Source organism: Eleutherodactylus coqui, chromosome 12, assembly GCF_035609145.1.
Source record: "Eleutherodactylus coqui strain aEleCoq1 chromosome 12, aEleCoq1.hap1, whole genome shotgun sequence".
NCBI classification, from domain to species: domain Eukaryota; kingdom Metazoa; phylum Chordata; class Amphibia; order Anura; family Eleutherodactylidae; genus Eleutherodactylus; species Eleutherodactylus coqui.
This window is the reverse complement of record NC_089848.1, coordinates 3,349,247-3,368,738: the sequence shown is the minus strand read 5'-3', so window position 1 is coordinate 3,368,738 and position 19,492 is coordinate 3,349,247. Positions and strand designations below refer to the sequence as shown.

The window sequence follows — 19,492 nt, the reverse complement described above, 5'->3', positions numbered from 1 at the left end:
ACATTGTATGTGTAGCTTTAAGAAAAGAGATTTTAAGTTGTTTTTAGCAAGATATGGGTATAGTCTAGCATAGTTGCTTCAGACATTTTATCTAGATGACACAGCCAGAAGAAACAGCCTAGATAAGAAATAATTGACGGCATAGTGTGCGCTCTTATGTCAAAAGCAAGATGACAAAGCAGAACTAATGTTCTAAAAGCATGCGCACTTGTTTATTGGCTCGGAAGATAGGCGCACCCTGTGATTTACAACTATATAAGTAGCTGTATGATAAAATAAAGCTGAGATCAATCTGATTACACCAAACTGAGTGTGATGTATCATGATTTCCAGAGCAGCTGCTATCCTTTTATAACAAATTTGACAAAAGCCAGGTATATCTGTTTCTCCCCCCCCCCCCCGCTGCCCCCCCCCCGCATTTAATCGGACGAGTAATCAGTTATTCGAGAAGACCGATGCTCGCTCAGCCTTAAACGCGCATGCTCACTCATCTCTAATAAGGGCTCTTTTCCACGAGCACATAGACGCCCATTCAGGCATTTTGAGCGCCTAAATGGGCTTTTTCATGGCCAGCGTTTTCTCGTCCATTCACACGACCGCAAGCATAGTTTTTAGCAAAAAAATATGCTGCATCCTGGAAAACCCTTGCTCTGCCAAAATCCTCAGGATGCCTTTCAGTGCCTATATGGAGGCACCTGTAAGCTTTTTGGAGTGTTGGACGCTGCAAAATTCCTCCCCCTCCCTTCTCTTTCCCTGCTCCCATAGGAGTCTATAGGACCCGCCGGCGTATATTGGCCATAAGATAGTTCCAGAACTGTCTTGGCTTAATATATGCGCTAGCTGTGTATATGCTCTTTTTTTCGCGCTGCCAGAGTATTTACACGCCATATATTCACCCGTGTGAACAGCTGCATTGGAAATCAATGTTTCACATGAGTACCGTATATGCAGCGGGCATGAAACACGCCGTAAATGCGCTCGTGGGAATAAAGGCACAGAGTGTATTTTATGAATGTATTTTTTTAAGATGGGACATTTGTAACACAGGGGATTCTGTTTTATATATTTTGGGATATTGTGGACAGGGCTCTGGGAAGTTTAGGGGGTCTATCGAATCATGTGCCTTGGGTGCTGGAGGGAGTTTGCAAGTCAAGAAAGGGTAATCAGAAACAGGGCTAGAGCAGCATACTGAATCTGCATACTTAGGCCTCATGTCCACGGGCAAAAGAAGAATTAAAATCCGCAGCGGATCCGCACCCCATAGGGATGCATTGACCACCCGCGGGTAGATAAATACCTGCGGATGGTCAATAAAAGTGAATTTTAAAAAAATGGAGCATGTAAAAAAACGTGACATGCTCCATTTTCGTGCGGGTCTCCCGCGGGGACGGCTCCCGCAGACTTCTATTGAAGCCGTCCGGATCCGCGGGAGACCTAAAATAAGAATAACGTACCCCCAGCGGGCCGGGCATGTCTTCTCTTCCTCACGGCAGGATCTTCTTGCTTCGGCACGACGGATGTGCCCGGTGCATGCGCGCGGCACGCTGTCAACGTGCTGCCGGCGTGCCGGGTGCATCGGCCCGCTGCGGGTAAGTTAATTCTTATTAATTGCCATTTTCATCCCTCATGTCCGCGGGGCAGGAGGGACCCTCTGCAGATTCTCCATGGAGAATCCGTAGCGGGCCTGATTTTCCCCGTGGACATGAGGCCTTAGGGTCCGTTTACAGCTGCCGATTTGTCTTTGAGTGAGTCAGTGATGTCAGTTCATTTGGGCAGCCTGTTTATACAGGCAGATATACTGTTGTCTCATTCAAATGAGCAATTTTTCAGTCATTCCCATTCGCTGTGTAACTGAGAGCAGCTGACAGACGGGTATTTGGCCCGAACCGTCAGTGAACGAGCAAACAATGATTTTTATGCCTATATAAAATGAATGAAAAGTGAATGATTTCTAGTTCAATCATTGCTGTGTTTACATTTAGTTATTTTCGTTCATTTTCACTCATTTGCACGTTTTCTTGAACAATAATCGTTCCGTGTAATAGGGCCTTAAGTATGACTATGCCAAAGGACAAACAAAAGGAAGGTTTGGTCCGTGTCGCCAGTAGAGCTAATCTTGTAGATACGATACCTTCTACTGGTTAACAAAAATACATGATGTTAATGAGAGCTTTCCGACCTCACACAGTCTGTTATCAGGGCATTGTGCCTTTATAAAGGACCCTGCGAGATCCACAAGCGCGCATTAACATGCAATTGACGTAATCGACGCGTTTTAGCAGTCTGTGACACACAGACTGCTTCATCAGAATAATGTGAGAATAAGAAAGGGAGCGGCCGTGGTAACTATCGGGATGCTGCCAGCCGATTACCTAGAATAGTGAGCTATTTCCTTTCAGGCAGTCAGATAGTGTTAGCCAGCTGCCCGATATCTGCTGTCGGGCAGCTACACCGATGCCGATCTAGCCAGCTATACATCACGGCGCCCAGTGCTCTGAGAGGCAGCAGGGACCTTTTCATGCAACCAGATTGTTAGATTTTCTATAGAGGAGGGAAACAGTTGGTCATTGACCTCAGGGACAGTTAACAGCAGCGCGGCGCGGTCCTTCTAAGTACACGGGGAACATTAACCCCAGGCGCACTGGTCCCCACAAACTGATTTTGTGCAATTATTATGAGCATGGTCTCTGGCTTCTGAAAACATTAAACATGGAACCTTGATAGGGCCATGTATGTTACTTGCTGCAGAGTCCATTGCTTTATGAATTGACCCCTTCTTTTCATCCTCTGGTCTCTCTATTATCTTGGAGAAAAGATGAGATTTTTGATCAGTTTAGCTAGGATCCCGCGCTCTTTATCAATCGGCCGACCTCCATTATCTAACCTTATGGGGATCATTAACCCTTTGTGTACTGGATCCTGCAAGATATAATTGCACAATTCATATACAGCATTGTGGCGGTGGGAGCAATAATTTCTATACCTTAAAAGTGTTCTTTTCTACACCCACATTAGTGGCGCTGACCTCAATTTAACCTCTTCCTCTCTATTGTGTGTTCCCTAAAGATTGGGGGTTCCCTTTAGTATCTGGTATTAGCCAGGTGTGAGGGTATATGTATATATTGCCATATGTTTTTTATGCTTTTATACCTGTATGCAAGTTCTATTCAATTCTAAAATGAGAAAAACTTAATACGTCGCCTTACATCAGATATTCCAAAGTCCTTGCAAGGCGAAGACAAAATGTATCTTAAACACCGCAAGGAAGAACCAGATATGAAGGTCGTGTGCTTGGCTGTTTTCCCAGAGGCGCCATATCTAGATAACGACTGTTCAACTACGTATATAACTTTCACTGTCTCAGGCGGAAATCCGGGCTTCACATATATGGTTATGCGGTGAATTTGAGCCAATGAGACCATTACCCATTCCTAGTGATGAGACCAAAGGGTATAAGATCCCATGTAATCTGTAATAAAGGGCGCAGTCATGTCCCCGTGTGAGGAACTATACCAGACCTCCGTGTGTGGTGTCTCTTCTTTACCACCGGCAGCGGGGCATTGGGGTGGGCCTGATTGGTGCTGTACGCAGAAATTTCCCTGACACAGGGGTATTCATCCTCCACCCCTGACTGCATGGCTTCCCAGTATGGAATAATAAAGTTTTAAGGACTAACACTGAACACCCGCCTCCCCATACAAAAATCATGAATGGGGATTAATAATTATAATAAAGGGGTGTAACTTTGTGCCAACTAAGCACATGCGGTACACCATTGTGTGACTCCCTGGAAAATTGTATTCATACGGAAGTCCTGAAACAAGAGAGACTTCTTGGGAAATGTAAAAAGCATTGCCTTCCTAATCTATGGCCATGCCTGATTAACGGTTAGAAGTCATCACTCCACTTACTGTATGAACACCCACAGGGTGGTTTGATGCCCAGTTTCCGTTAGATAGCGCGGCCGTTTGTTAACAGGCTTTTCCATTTTTGGAGCTAAGGGATATTCTCATCATACATCATAACTCCCGAGGCTCCTTAGTTTTGTTATATATGTTTTGTTCTGTCCACCCAAGATTTTAATTTTTTCTAATAAAGTTAGTAAGTTTTAATAGATTCTTCTTCGGTGTATAGCATCGTACTTTTAGTCCACTTCTTTGTAACTTACTTAACATTTACTTTACTTTCTCTGCAAAGCCATCCTTTTGTAAATCTTATCTCTAAAGGTACTTTACCAGGAGCAAGAGATCATTCGCCGAGTGAATGACCAATGATGACACAGTGTGGCCGTTCGCTCGGGCCTTCAGTTTAAGCATGCTGTTAAATCATTTTAATTCCTTTGTGTTTTACATGATCGTTTAGTCGTTCGGTTCTCTGTACCAGTGAATGAGAATGACTAATGATTAGTGTTTAAAGTGAATGATTAGCAACCGAGCCATGGATGATATACATGCATGCTTGTATAAAATGAAGAATGAAGGATCAGTGAACAAGTCGCTCAGCATTCAATCGTTGGCTGCGTTTACACAAAATGATTATCGTTAACATTCAAATCATCCAGAAACTTTTTTGAATGAATCGTTTTGCATAAAAGCACCAAAAGGCTACAATCACAGAGGCAAGCATGATGTAGGGCTGAGTCACCCAACGCCGCACTTGTTAATGGCCATTTTTCCCATGGATGTGGGGTGTTTTTCAGGCGAACATGCATGGCATCACTGCTCTGAATTTCCTATCCCCCGATGCTTGTTTCAGGTGTGTCAGAGGATCGGCAAGTGTTTCCCATTCATTTCAACGGTAAACATCACACCGCCCCCTCGCAAGCCGTGGGAGGTGTTTTCCCTCCCTATTGAAAACATTGGGCAATACGTTTTCAGGAATGCAAACAAATAGATCATGCATTGATCTTCTTTACCTAGAGAGAACATCGCTCATGTGTACAACTCCAAAAAATGGAGTTTATATTCGCTTGAGTTTTGTGCATCTTGCAACGCATTGAACTCGCGTAAGACTCACATTCATGTAAATATAGCCTAATGGGCCATTTACACCAATGAATCCAGTGTAAATGCACAAACATTGTTTAGCATCCATTCGCTATTCGTTATCGCTGACTTTTAGTCAACATAAAAACCATCGCTGGATCGCGGGCTCGTCGTTCTGTGTAAATGTTCCCCGCTCTGCACTGAGCGAGAAGCCCGCGATCCAGCGGTGAAGTCTATCAGTGTAAATGATCTACACGAGTGCTAACGACCTTAGCGGTGACATCGTTTACCCAACTGATGGCCCGTGGAAAAGCACCTTAAGTCCTATTGTGGGAGTCTGTACTCTGAGCAGACGTCTATACCCCCTTCCTCTCTAATGCTCTCCGTCTGCTGTCTCTTCCCCAGCTGGCTTGCCCTGTCCCTCTCAGTGTCTCTTTAGCTGTGTTGTCTGTAAATAATTGCAGTAATTACACTACTTTAGGGCTTGTAATAGCAGGCAATTGTAATTAGAGACAATGTCTCTAATATGGAAAGGAATTGAACTACAGTCCTTTACATTGGTAGTTCTGGCGCAGGAAGCCCTGCTAACGTGATAAACCATGGTGCTGGACAAGATAATGAGGAATAACTAATTACAAACTATGGCAGCAGCTTCTGATGAACATTCAAACTCTTTCAGGTACTTTTCTGTATTTTTTATAAACTTAGAAAACTGATTTTATGAATACATTAAAGAAAAGAAGATCGACAAGTTGGACCTCCTTTGAAGAATAAGCAAAACGCTTTCTTTAAAAATGTACATTTATTCAGTTTTAGCAGTTCACATTTTTTGAAAATAAACATTATTAGCATTTACAAAAAAAGAACACAATCATCATTACAGGTAAAAATAATTCATCATTAGAGTAAAATAAAATGATTATTAGCAGCAAAGTGTCAAACAGATCATTATATTAAATATAACACATAACTGAGAAGTATATAAAATAGCAGCAACTTAAATTCCTGACTTAAAGCCAGATAACTAATGAAGAATTAAAGAATCTGGAGAATTACAAGCATGAATATGAACCCCGGGCTTCTGTCCATGGCCAAACAAAATACTTCTAGATAAAGAACCTACATATAGCCGTCCGATGCGAAATATAATGTGTAACAAAACAAGATTATTTCTTAGTGGCCAGCACTCCGGACATGTCGGAGTTAACAAATACTTGTGTTCTCCATGAAATACTGCAGCAGCTTTTCCCATATGTTGTGCAGTTTCTCTGTTATTCCTGCTGACTATTTATTACCTCATTGACAACTGGGTGTTACCGTTCTCCTTGCCCTCATGTTATCAGCACTGATTGGACAGAGTTAAAACACTTCCCAATGTTAATTTCCTCCTAAGAAAGGATAACAGAGGAACGGCACGTCTTCAGCTTGGAGTTATGTGAGAAGATGCTGTAGGATTCTTATTTCATGGGGAATACAAGTATTTACTAAAACAGACAGATCAAAAATAGCAACAGGTCCTCCCTAAACTGAGTGCTATAGGGGGAATCCGCCGGCCTCAGTACCTTGTGTTATTATCTAACATGTGATATTATGGAAGGTGAAACAATAGCGCCAGCCCCTTGTTGGCGGTGTACAGGTCTGTAAACGTCATGTGGTGAAGAGGTATTGTTAAGGATAGATAATAGAAATGGTTTATAAGATCTCTTGCTGGGGCATTAAAGGTCCGTTAATAATAAAACAACCAATGTTGTAGCTCCATGTAACCTCCACCGTGTACAGAGGCATAATGTATGCTACACAAGTCTGAAGAGCTAATGCATACCTGCTTGCTTCTGATCCCACACGGAGGCTTACATAGGCCTTCTACACATGAGAGTCGTGTAATGAAGGCTGTGCGGAGGCACTATAATGTAGAGCTATAGGCTCACTGCGGGAAAAGTATGGAACTATAATACAAAGTTACTCTTCACTAGGAGTAATATGTCTTAAGAAATCAAAAAACAAGACAGGAAAGAAAAACCTCTCAATGCCATAGTATAACATAGTAAGATGGTAACATAGTGTGTTAGGCTGGATGTCCACTAGTTCAGCCTGTATGACATTGGAGGTTTATGTAGTGTCACATGCCACTTTATGGGTGCGCTGTTATTGCCCCTTACAGGGTTGTAAGTTGGCGTTCAGTAACCACTCAAACACAGGTAGAAGATATGTAATGGAAACTCCTAAAAAACGAATCCCGAGAAAGAGCGCTCCATTCGCACACGGGTTATGTATGTATCTATATGTTTCCTAACTTGTTACATAATACAACATGTAAATATGTTTGTATCAGTCTCATCTACAGAATGCTTTGTGACTGGGAGTGTATACATTCAGGTTGGAGAGTAGTGGAGTATTATGTGTATTCGTGATTTTCATCGAACAGTGAAGAGATACATTGTTGCGATGATGTGGGTGTGTTAGTTATTATCGATATCAAGAACATACAGAAATTTGGAGCGGGAGCTGAAGTTTACATACATGTTAGAAATGCTTGTATTAACAGTAAAAGTCCGTCATGTATTTGCCCATACTTCCGATATCATACATAACTACTGAAACCTTCAGTGTATTTAACAGGATTATTATCAAACTCATGAGCTAAATATAAATATCCACGAGGAATGCACATTATAGCAGGTGAATTGGGATGATTAATGCTAGGATATTGAGGTGGACATGGATGGCAGAACGGTTAGGCGAAATCCATCGTTACCAATTTCCCTATTAACAGCTAAATGTCCATGTTATGTCAATGGAGCGTGGAGAATAAGCTGTTACCAGACACTTCTAGCGCCATCCTCCCTCCACAGGGCACAAAGTACTGATTTAACTCATGGATGTCTGACAGCCACTTATCCCCCTTCCCTATTGAAATAAATATGGCCATTTCAAGCCTGCACATTGGCGTTTGAGAATATAGCTGCCAGCTAAACAAGCCACTATTAAATGTGTATGGTCAGCTTTAGATAAATCAATGCTCATGAGCTGATGGGGTAAGACAAGGAAGGACGGATACCAGTCAGGGCTGCAATTAGTTGTTACACGAATGATTGAACTATAGATTGGCAACATATGTCTTTGTATATTTGACATATTGTAACTCTCATGCCCTATGCACATGGCCATACTAGGACCATAATAGGTCATCTACGGACTAGGGCCCTACTGAACCTTTCAATGCCTTCTGTTTTCATACAAATCGAACAGAAAATATAATGCTCCGTTGTACAATATAATGCAGAAGTTCTGCCCTCTAGAAGAAGTATTCCTAGACAAGACTAGCTCCAGACAAATAATGGAAAGCCATATGGTGACACATAGAGTGTAAATCCGTAGTACAGGCTTAGGAGGGCATATCGTCATCCACAATCGGAATGATGCAAAACACTTGTATGATTTGGTTTAAGTTCATTTAAGTTAGTTTAATGTCAATACTGCAGATTTACTAATCCTGTCTAATAGTTAGACCAGACAGTCTTATAATGCACCAGATTTATCCCAGCGGCTCATACTGGATGAGAAATCTGGCATATCTTTAGGCAGTCTAGTCCAACTTCCCACCAACTATTAGTTGCCTCAATCTACACCAGATTTTAGGTGGCACACATTCTTGCACTTTTTATTCTTAAATGCATTGTCCAAGATTTAAAAAAATTGTCTAAGAGTAGAGTATGTGATAAAAGATAACAATTACCTGTTACATCCCCGCTGCCCCAGCTTAATGCCCAACTGGTCACGCGGGCCTCCATTTACTTTGCCGTAGGCCATCAATATCTAAAAGCTGGAAGACCCCTTTAAGATTTGTAGATTTCAGGTGTTTGGGGCATTTTGAAGCAAACTGCATAGTCAGCAGCTGAATATTATACTGAGCTTAAATAGTAATTACATAAAACAGTTACTCTATTAAAACAAATGATAGAAAAACCTCCAAAGGACAAAAATACAAAATGAAGTGTGTGCGTAAGAGGAACATGCTTGCTTAAAATTGTATTTAAGTCATCACCAGCTCTGCTGATCTCATATATACGGCCATATATACATATAATTTAGGAGTTAAATAAGTGTTTTGATTTACAATTCTTCTATAAATGGTGTAAAATATGGAGGAAATATTACTTATAAATAATGGAAAATACGAAATAAGAGAAAAAGGGAAAATGTTACTTAGAATAAATAGTTGTGAAGATGAACAAGCGGTATAGGATGCGCATCCGCCGGCCGCACCTATTCTTGTGCATTCAGGTACTGCTGGCAGTTCAGATCCCCTCTGTTTTCTGGAGAACCTGGAATCTTTTTCCCAGTTAATGGAAAGACGCACCAACATTTTCCTCGTTCTCCATCAAGTGCGGTTTCACACTAAGAAAACAAAAAGTGCCAAATGAATATTCTGAGCATACTTTAACCTTTTCCTGACATTTTCACTCTTTCTATCTTTGTGCAAGTATAATATTAAGCAGCCCCCCACTCCCCAATACGTGGTCGCTGCACGAATGATTGTTCATCAGTATTTGGAATCTTTGCAATGCTCTACATATAGCAATCTGCTGTCTGCTTGCTGTTGGGAAGTGCTGTTTGTACCCGCCTTGTATCTCTATACCGGTAGACCAGTGGGACGATAAATATGGCTACTTGTGGTAATTTTAGGATCTGTTAGTCAGGCTGTCTGACAGAACTCTGAAACCGATGAGACTCAGGGAAGTTGTGTAACCTGCTGTTTGTAGCAGGTAGGAGAGCAGATGTGTGATCCTAGCTACAGCCAGGAAGGTGGGGGGAACACATAATTTATCTAGTTGTGGTTACAAACACTGAAAGCCGTCTCCTTATGGTGCCTAAGAGCAGTTGCCTCTGTTCTGAGAGATAATTCATTTCCTGCCAGTGCTGCCCTATACTGAGACTTCTTCCCTTCTCAGTCTGAATCCATCGGTCAGCAGCAACAAGAGAATAAACAGGACTTCTCAAACACAGTAAGGAGCTGGCATTCAGTTTCCACCCCCACCGCTTGTTGATCCAGAGGAAGGAAAAAAAACCCCAATGAGACAGATGCCAATTTACCTCATTTTGGGGAAAAAAAATCCTTCCCGACTCCATAGTGGCGGTCAGAATAATCCGTGGATCAACGTTTTGATAGTTCCTACCTGACTCCAAAACTCAGATCAACAACTCGCCCATTATCTAATGTCTATATCCTGCATTATCATAGCGCTATAGAAAGACGTCTAGCCCCTCTTAAACTTCTCTATGGATTTTGCCATCACCACGTCCTCAGGCAGAGAGTTCCACAGTCTCACTGCTCTTACAGTAAAGAACCCCTTTCTGTGTTGGTGATGAAACCTGCTTTCTTCTAGACGTAGCGGATGTCCTCTTGTTACGGTCGCAGTCCTGGGTATAAACAGATCATGGGAGAGATCCTTGTATTGTCCCCTCATGTACTTATACATGGTTATTTGGTCGCCCCTTAGCCGTCTTTTTTCCGGGGTGAATAATCCCAGCCTCTCTGGGTATTCCAGTCATCCCATTCTGTTTATTAGATTAGTTGCTCTTCTTTGAACCCCCTCCAGTACTGTAACATCTTTCCCTGAGCACCGGTGACCAGAACTGTACACAGTATTCCATGTGAGGCCTTAGCAGCTTGCACTTTGTAGTTAGCTAGACTAATAGAACTCTGAGTAATTAGTTAATGTGTCCCATCACATTCCCCTGCTGTAACTAGGGTCTCACATATTCTCCCTGGTATAAACTGTATATTACACTTCACTTCCCCTTCTGTCATCAGTTTATTAATTTCATTCTGAAAGCATCTTAGTCCTCCAGCATTCAGTGTACAGGAGTGTAAAGAGGATCAAGGGTTACAAATTTTTAAAACATGTAATTGCAAAAATTATATTTATGTAAATATACATGGATTAAAGAATCATTGAAGATGCCCCTAGCCCAGTGATGGCGATCCTTTTAGAGACCGAGTGCCCAAACTGCAACCCAAAACCCACTTATTTATTGTAAAGTGCCAACATGTCAGGGGGCGGGGCTTATCACCACGTATGATTTTTACCCCCGTCGTTCTTAAAAGGACCAGGCTGTTTCAAAATAGGCAGCATGCAGATTTTGACTTCTTTTGGATGCGGAAATGCTGTGGAATTTGCCACGGAAATTTCCGCTGAGGACATTCTGCAGCATTTCCACCTCGTGTAAACATAATCCAGCAGTAATACTGACCCCCCCAGAGCAGCCCCAGTGCTAATAGTGACCCACCCCAGAGTGGCTTTAGTGGTTATAGTGACCCCACACAGCGGCCCCAGCGGTAAGTGACACCGCACCGTGGCCCCAGTCGTAATAGTGACATCCCACAGTGGCCCCCCAGTAGTAATAGTGACACCACACAGTGGTCTCAGTGGTAATAGTGACATCCCACAGTGGCCCCAGTAGTAATAGTGACATCCCACAGTGGCCCCAGTAGTAATAGTGACATCCCACATCAGCCCAGTAGTAATAGTGACATCCCACAGTGGCCCCAGTAGTAATAGTGACATCCCACATCAGCCCAGTAGTAATAGTGACATGCCACAGTGGCCCCAGTAGTAATAGTGACATCCCACAGTGGCCCCAGTAGTAATAGTGACATCCCACAGTGGCCCCAGTAGTAATAGTGACATCCCACAGTGGCCCCAGTAGTAATAGTGACATCCCACATCAGCCCAGTAGTAATAGTGACATCCCACAGCGTCCACAGTAGTAATAGTGACATCCCACAGTAGCCAGTAGTAATAGTGACATACCACAGTGGCCCCCAGTAGTAATAGTGACATCCCATAGTGGCCCCTGTAGTAATAGCGCCCCCCTCTGAGACCCAATTCCCCCCCCCCCCCACCTCCTCTGCTTGGTGCTGTTGCTGTCACTGATCCCAGGAGCACAATGTGATGTGCTGCCGGACCCCTTCTCCCTCCCCTACTCTTGCGGAACCAAGTAGGAGACGTCAGAGGAGGGAGGAGGAGGATCCCGGCTGCACACTGACATCACAGTGTGCGCTGGGATCAGCGCCTCTAGCAGCGCTGCTGAGTAAATACCAGCAGGGGAGCTGTGGCACCCCTGCCGGTATTTACAAATGTGGTGAGCGGCTGACGGCGGCGAGTGCCAGCTGGGAAGGCTCTGAGTGCCGCCTCTGGAACGCGTGCCATAGGTTTGCCACCACTGCCCTAGCCTATAAAGGACAATGTAGCAACCTCTCTGTTTATGCCCCTTTGATACATTTTGGGGAGTTTACAAGCAGTAAATTGTACCTGTTTACTGTGATAGAAGCCATTTCTGTTACAGTTGGGAATGTGGAATCTATAAAGATCTTCTCCAGTCCTTTGCTGAAATCTTGTCAGTCTGTCCATTGCTTTGTAAAGGTCTTTCTGACATGGTCCCTACAGCACCACATAAAATAGGGATTAGATGGAAATAAGCTATAATGCCATTCGTATTATTGATGAATATCCGTAATAAACCTTTGAGGAATATTATAAGTTACTCTCATAACTGAGTGTATTCTGTAAAACACTGTTCTCAAACCTATGGCTTGCCAGACATAGTGAAACTAAGACTCTCAGCATGTGCCAAATGTTACAGGTTGTGCAAGTATGCTGGGAGTTGTAGTGCCACAATAGCTGAAGAGCCAGCGGTTGGGGAAGCCTGCTGTGCAGCATTATTACTATAACAGACATATCATACAATGTAACATTATTATTTTTCTAGCCATGTATTTCAGTCCATACTAGTGGGCAGGATTAGGATTTACCTGATACTGGTCTTTCAGTTTCTTTCTGTCAATCATCTTTTTAGCCTTCATGCGTTCATAAACGGTGATTGCATTCCAGGCATCAAACTTGTCGAAACCATCAGGAAAAATTCTGAGGAATGGAGGAAGCTGGTCTTGTGGAAGGTCGAAGCTCTCCGGAGCCGTGTTCTCGTGCTCAGAGTAATCCTTCACTTCTACAAAGTAACGAGTTCAGGTGAATTCATTCTGATAGTAAGCAGGCGTTATATAGCGGCATCTACCTCCCAATCTTAGTGCGTGGGGATTTCACTATGACTTCTATTAACAGAGTAATAATTTGGATACTGTAGCAAGGAAAATGTATTCCTCATCTGAGAATGTAACAATCCCCTTAGAATCCTTCCAGCAGTGCATGTGCTATGATTGTAACAACTCACTAATCAAGTCTATAATATATCTATAACAGAAATGTTGTATAATTAGCCCTACAATATTTAAGTAATAAAACTCTAGAAACTAATTACAAACAGAAATTAGAGACTAATTAAACCACAATCTACCATTAAGATGAACTGGAACCACAGACATATTATAAGGCTACATTCATCCATAATGTATAGACAAGCAGGCATGTAAGGGACCTCTAAAGCGGATTTTGTTACATTTTTAACCGCAGAACATTTTGTGGAATATGTTGCAGAATTTCTTGCATTTTTCAATGTAGACTTTATCTGAAGAATTACATCTTCTGTGTGTCAGAAATCCTCAGCAACAGTTCCTCAAGATGTCTTTAATTCCATGTCAGAAAGCTTTTCTGCTGCGGAATTTCATCATACAGTTCTGAAATGAAGACACGCGGATTTTAACAGGTGGGGAATTCAAGCCCCATAGGGGTAACATTGTGGTACGAAATGTCCCCCCAAACCAATTCCGCCCCGTGGGAAAGGCCCCTTAGTTGGGGTTGTCACTTATAATCCCAGGTCTCCTTTCCATTTTTGGTACCATTATTTTTTACTGTGTTTTTAAAAGGACTGGAAACAAATGGAAAGCTTTGTGTTCTCTCAGGTTTACTGAACAGATAGAGCTGCGGACTGAGCTGTTTGTTCAGTGAAAGAGGAATTGGAACCAACAGCCCCAACTGAAGTGTGAGTGCAGCCTTATGATACTTTGATCTTTCACCTTACTGATGCAAGAAAGTAGGACGCAGGTCACAAAAACAAGCATCATCGCTGAGAAATTGATGTACGCAATAATCAGGTGATCGTGGAAATCGTATAGACACCACTGGGGAAGGATTCCAATGTATTCATTCAGACAAGTGATTTTTAGCAGCGTTAAAACATTGCGCCGGAAATAATAGGACATCAGCGACTGAAAACGGCGACCGATTTTATAAGTTCCAGAAAAGATAGGTCTTGCCTTATCTTTTGCAGAGATAAGCTGGAGGCTCCCATAGACGTCTATTGGAGCTGAAAAAAGGGAGGGAGTTTATGTGACGAGTACATGCGGGGACAAGTACATGTGGGGACGAGTACATGTGGGAATGAGTGTCAGCCATCGTTTGCCCAACAGTCGTCCCGTGTAAATGGGGCTTTACACTTTATGATAATGGTGAAACAATTACTTTAGACTTAAAAAGATCCAAGTAATGTGGCTGCTCCCTTGATAACTGAGATTACTAGAAGCTTTCTTATATAGTAAAATGTATTCTTCTAACTAATGAAAGTTTTAAATAAAGCAGTCACTATTCTATGAACTGTTCAGGGGATTCTCTTTGCATCCTGTGAACTTCTATTCTTATTTAACATTACATAGTAACATAGTATGTTAGGCTGAATGAAGAGAACGTCCATCTGGTTCAGCCTGTTGTTTCAACACCCCCACCCTTGTTGGTCCAAAGGAAGGCAAAAAAACCCCAATGAGCCAACTTAGCTCATTTGGAGGAAAAAAATCCTTCCTTACTCCATAATGGCAGCCAGAGTAATCCCTGGATCGACATTTGAGATCAACAACCCCGTTGGTCACCTAATGTCTATATCCTGTAATATTATAGTGCTCTAGAAAGACATCTAGTTCCTCTTCAACTCCTCTATGGATTTTGCCATCACCATGCCCTCAGGCAGAGAGTTCCACAGTCTCACTGCTCTTACAGTAAAGAACCCCCTTTTTTGTTGGTGATGAAACCTGCTTTCCTCTAGACGTAGCGGATGTCCTCTCATTACCGTCGCAGTCCTTGGTATAAACAGATCATGGGAGAGAGATCCTTGTATTGTCCCCTCATGTATTTATACAGAGTTATTTGGTCACCCCTTAGCCGTCTTTTTCCGGGGTGAATAATCCCAGTTTTGGTGCCTCTCTGGGTATTCCAGTCCCGTCATTCCATGTATTAGTTTAGTCGCTCTTCTTTGAACCCCCTCCAGCACTGTAACATCTTTCCTGAGCACCGGTGACCAGAACTGTACGCAGTATTCCATGTGAGGCCTTACAAGTGCCTTATATAGTGGGAGGATAATGTTCTCGTCCCTCGCCCCTATAACTCTTTTACTGCACCCAAGACTCTATTAGCTTTTGCAGCAGCTGACTGGCATTGGTTACTCCAGTTTAATCTACAATCCACTAGTATCCCAGGTCTTTTTCCCTAGCAGTACCCCATTTAGTGTATATTGGTGACACCCATTTCTCCTGCCCATGTGCAGAACCTTACGTTAATCAATATTAACTTCATTTGCCATTTTTCTCCCCAAGCTCCCGGCTTATCTCGGTCCTTTTGTAGCCGTATTATTAACATTGTTAATAATATCTTGATACAGTAAAAGTTTTAGCCCAAAACGTCACAATGTAAAATGTTGCAGAAAGTGGTACAGATTGGGCTTTTCATGGTTCAGCTTACATACTAAATGCTAACTAGAAATCAGATCCCGCCTGTTTCCTTTTCACTTACAGTACACAGTATATATACCTGGCAGCAGACTCACCTGTGGTATCACTAGTTCTCAGCTTGTCCAGGTCCTCTGCATCCATGCAGATTGCTTGTCCTCTTGTTAGTGCATACAGTGGTCTGGGCTCTCCTGGTTTTACATGACAAGTTAGTGCTTTTCCACACCTTGCAGTGTACACCCCGCAGGCTTCTCCCCGCTTCAATGCACAAGTCAAGCAGCACCCGCACCCGGGTTCTCTTGCCAACTCCGGACAGTCAGCAGGGACTTGAGGGCAAAGAGCTAGCTTCTCCTCAGTACATTGGGCACAATGCAGTGGCTCTGTTGTTGCAGCCACTGATGCTAGAAGTAGACCAGCTAATAGCAGCCATGTGCAAGAGCTGATTTCTTTAGCCATTTTGAATACTATTGGCTTAGGCAGTGTGGGTAGTGTGCTGCGTCTATGTGTGATGGCAAGACTATGGCTCTGTGTGTCAGTAAGCTCCTTAATACCTGTGTCAGCTCTACACTACATATATAGGATGCATTATGGGGGCATTAATGTTTTACCTCAGATTAATCATTAGCCCAGAGGAACTGTTTGTAAAACACACTGATAGTTAGTGCCATGTCTTTGCATCGGGTGGTCACCACGCCCCCTCTACCCTTCCCTTTACACTCTGTTGCCTAACACTGACGCCCAACCGCCCGCTTCTGCACACAGCAAGTTCACTTGTCAAAACAAAGACTGAAAAAAATGGAACAAACTTCGTTTGATTTACAATTTCCTGCATAACAAGGAAATGACATTCCATCAACCTTAGAAATGTTACAAAGTCACTTATTCAGGCAGTGAAAGGCCAGATTCGCTTGAGATAAGCAGGGGCGCTGATTTCAAACTATCCCTTCTCTTCAGAGCGGACGTGCTTGAGGTGGCAGGAATAGATCATAAACTTGTGGCGTCCTTATTCTGTACTAACGTGTTTTGGCCAACAGCAGATTCTCTCCTAACCCCCTATGTAACTAAGTGTTAATGTGTAATGGTCACCATCTAGAGGCGCAGGAGCCTCACACCTCACAAGAGGGATAGATGGACTCTGAGGATCCTTCCGAGTTCATTAGCCTCAGTGTGATACTTGTTATAGCAGAGAACATACACTTTATACATCTTCGTTGGAAGAATTCAGTGCAGACATTGTTTCAGAACTTCCAGACGACCCTCTCCAGCGTTCTTAGTGTGATGTGTAAGTTACTGGGCGGAATCCGTGTACTTTAGTATCTTGAATGTTGATACCAAGAGACGTAGAGGGGAAAGATCAAAAGTTGTAATGAGTCATTATTGCGCTCCACTCACCTTTGAGACTCCATTTACCTCCATAGTACATATTATTATTTTCCGGGAATGTTTCCTATTACGTTAATCATTATATAGCTTTAGAATTGTTTTATTATTCACATGAACAATTACAAGTAAGAATTTCGCACACAGACATCCGAAACGGCATTTCTCAGCAATATGTGCAGGTTGTGTATATTCTAATATATACAGTTTATTTAGATTATCAGAGCTATCACCTGTTAGGACAATAATCAGGCAATATACGCTACTGCCATATGTGCTACACAGATAGAATGTGAGGGCTACACATGACAATGTGAATGAAACTCTAGGGAAATATCAACTACATGGATCCCCCAGCAAAATGGCCCAATTTAAACTAGATAGATAAATCTTTTTTTTTTCACTGAAAGAAACCCATAGATTTTTATCCTAAAAATTAACTTTTATTAGAAATATTTAAAATGTGGAACCCACTATTACAAACACAAAAACACAAAAACTAACAGCGTCACGGAAAACCTAAGTGATAAATATGCGTACTTAGGGATCTCACAACAACTCAGACCACGATAGATTTTTTAGGTTATATGTAATCCCAAAAGGGTTTCTGGCAACTGTGTACCTCTAAATGTAATTGATAAGAACTCTGATTGAGGTGAACACTGCCGAATATTCTTGTTACCCTGAGAGAAGAGCGGTAGCTCCACTGTCAAACAGTTAGAACTGTGGAGACTAGTCACACAAAAGTTGGGGTTCAATACTCAAAAATGATGGTCTTGAGAGTAATTACGAAGAAGTATGTAAATCCTATTGCTTCAAAGGACATAACATCATCAGATGAAGAGAGGAATAGTCTGTCTGAGTACAATATTACCGCTCGTTCACGGGCCAGAAATTAATGTGACCGTATGTTTGTCACGAGCTTAAGTATCGGTTCAATTATTCGTAACCGATACCACAAAAAAAAAGTCTCACAATCAGTTCACTGATAAGATGCCGTGTCTTATCCTCAGAAGAGGATAGATGTTTATTCCGTCTGTAGACCAGATATAAATTGGAAACGACAGCTAGAAAAGTACCAAACCAAAGTATAGCTCCCACCATCTAATAAATGCTATTGTGGCAGTTAGTAATGTATATATCGTATTCCTGATACCCGGCTATGATACTCCTGAAATCGACGCGTTTCCTCAACTACTCTCAAGTTGTAGTTGATTCATCAGGATCATGGAGCTGAATTTACGTGTTCCTTAAAGGGTTTGAAACGGAACTTACGCCCCTTACTGTCACATTTGTAATATTATGTTGTTTAATCAGTAAAGGGGTTGTCCCGCGCCGAAACGGGGTTTTTTTTTTTTCAATAGCCCCCCCGTTCGGTGCGAAACAAACCCGATGCAGGGGTTTAAAAAAAAAAAAACGGATAGTACTTACCTGAATCCCTGCGCTCCGGTGACTTCTTACTTACCTTGCGAAGATGGCCGCCGGGATCTTCACCCTCGGTGGACCGCAGGTCTTCTGTGCGGTCCATTGCCGATTCCAGCCTCCTGATTGGGTGGAATCGGCACACGTGACGGGGCGGAGCTACGAGGAGCAGCTCTCCGGCACGAGCGGCCCCATTCAGAAGGGAGAAGACCAGACTGCGCAAGCGCGTCTAATCGGGCGATTAGACGCTGAAAATTAGACGGCACCATGGAGACGGGGACGCTAGCAACGGAGCAGGTAAGTGAATAACTTCTGTATGGCTCATAATTAATGCACAATGTATATTTCAAAGTGCATTAATATGGCCATACAGAAGTGTATACCCCAACTTTGTTTCGCGGGACAACCCCTTTAAGTAGGGGGCGGTTTATTCACGACAGATACTCAAATTATATAGCTAGCGGATGTGGATGTACTTATAATGGTCACTATACACCCCAATTGTTTTTATTGTATAGGTCAGACAAATTCACGATGTTAAGTCAAAGGCATTCACTCTAATGCCAGTTTACATATAGTGTCATGCCCTACTTGTGGCGCGGTCACACGAGCACGTATACGGCGCGTTTTTGCGCCCCATCGTATATACGTGACTATCTGAGGCATTGGTTTCCAATGTATTCATTCACACGGGCGATTTTACGGAGCGTAAAAAAGGCAACCCGCAAAAAACGGAACATACGCGACCGAAATACGTGCCAACGTATTTTCGGTGGCCGAAAAGATCGTTTGAAAAGTAGGAACAAACGATAATATGCTTTCTAGCTCTGGTCATGATCGCCGAAAAACGTTCTTTCCGGCGATTATATGCTGCGGACGTGCGAATGTAAAAACGCTGACGCTCGTGTGACCGCGCCCTAAGAGGTGAATAATGATCATGAAAGCAGCTAGTATTGCTACTGATCCACTGAATATAATGATTCAGCTATAGTAACTCAGTGACTAAAGGCTACAGATGTGATGACTAAAGTAG

General features: G+C 42.7%; 1 protein-coding gene across 1 annotated transcript; it reads right to left on the bottom strand.

Annotated features, from left to right (window-relative positions):
- Window positions 1-5,806: 5,806 nt before the first annotated feature.
- On the bottom strand, window positions 5,807-16,317 carry IGFBP1 (insulin like growth factor binding protein 1). The gene is made up of 4 exons (XM_066584914.1): window positions 15,756-16,317; window positions 12,802-12,995; window positions 12,302-12,430; window positions 5,807-9,383 (listed from the first exon to the last, which is right to left on the bottom strand). Exons 1-4 carry the CDS (start codon window positions 16,111-16,113, stop codon window positions 9,252-9,254), a joined length of 813 nt encoding a protein of 270 aa, XP_066441011.1. The 5' UTR covers window positions 16,114-16,317; the 3' UTR covers window positions 5,807-9,251.
- Between the last annotated feature and the right edge of the window lie 3,175 nt (window positions 16,318-19,492).

What these genes read in the sequence shown, in the direction of transcription:
- IGFBP1 (XM_066584914.1), bottom strand. Translation starts at nt 16,113, where the DNA reads ATGGCTAAAGAAATCAGCTCTTGCACATGGCTGCTATTAGCTGGTCTA. An exon ending in GAGAACTAGTGATACCACAG is followed by an intron (nt 12,996 to 15,755) that starts GTGAGTCTGCTG and finishes GTTACTTTGTAG; the next exon opens with AAGTGAAGGATTACTCTGAG. An exon ending in AACTGAAAGACCAGTATCAG is followed by an intron (nt 12,431 to 12,801) that starts GTAAATCCTAAT and finishes GTGGTGCTGTAG; the next exon opens with GGACCATGTCAGAAAGACCT.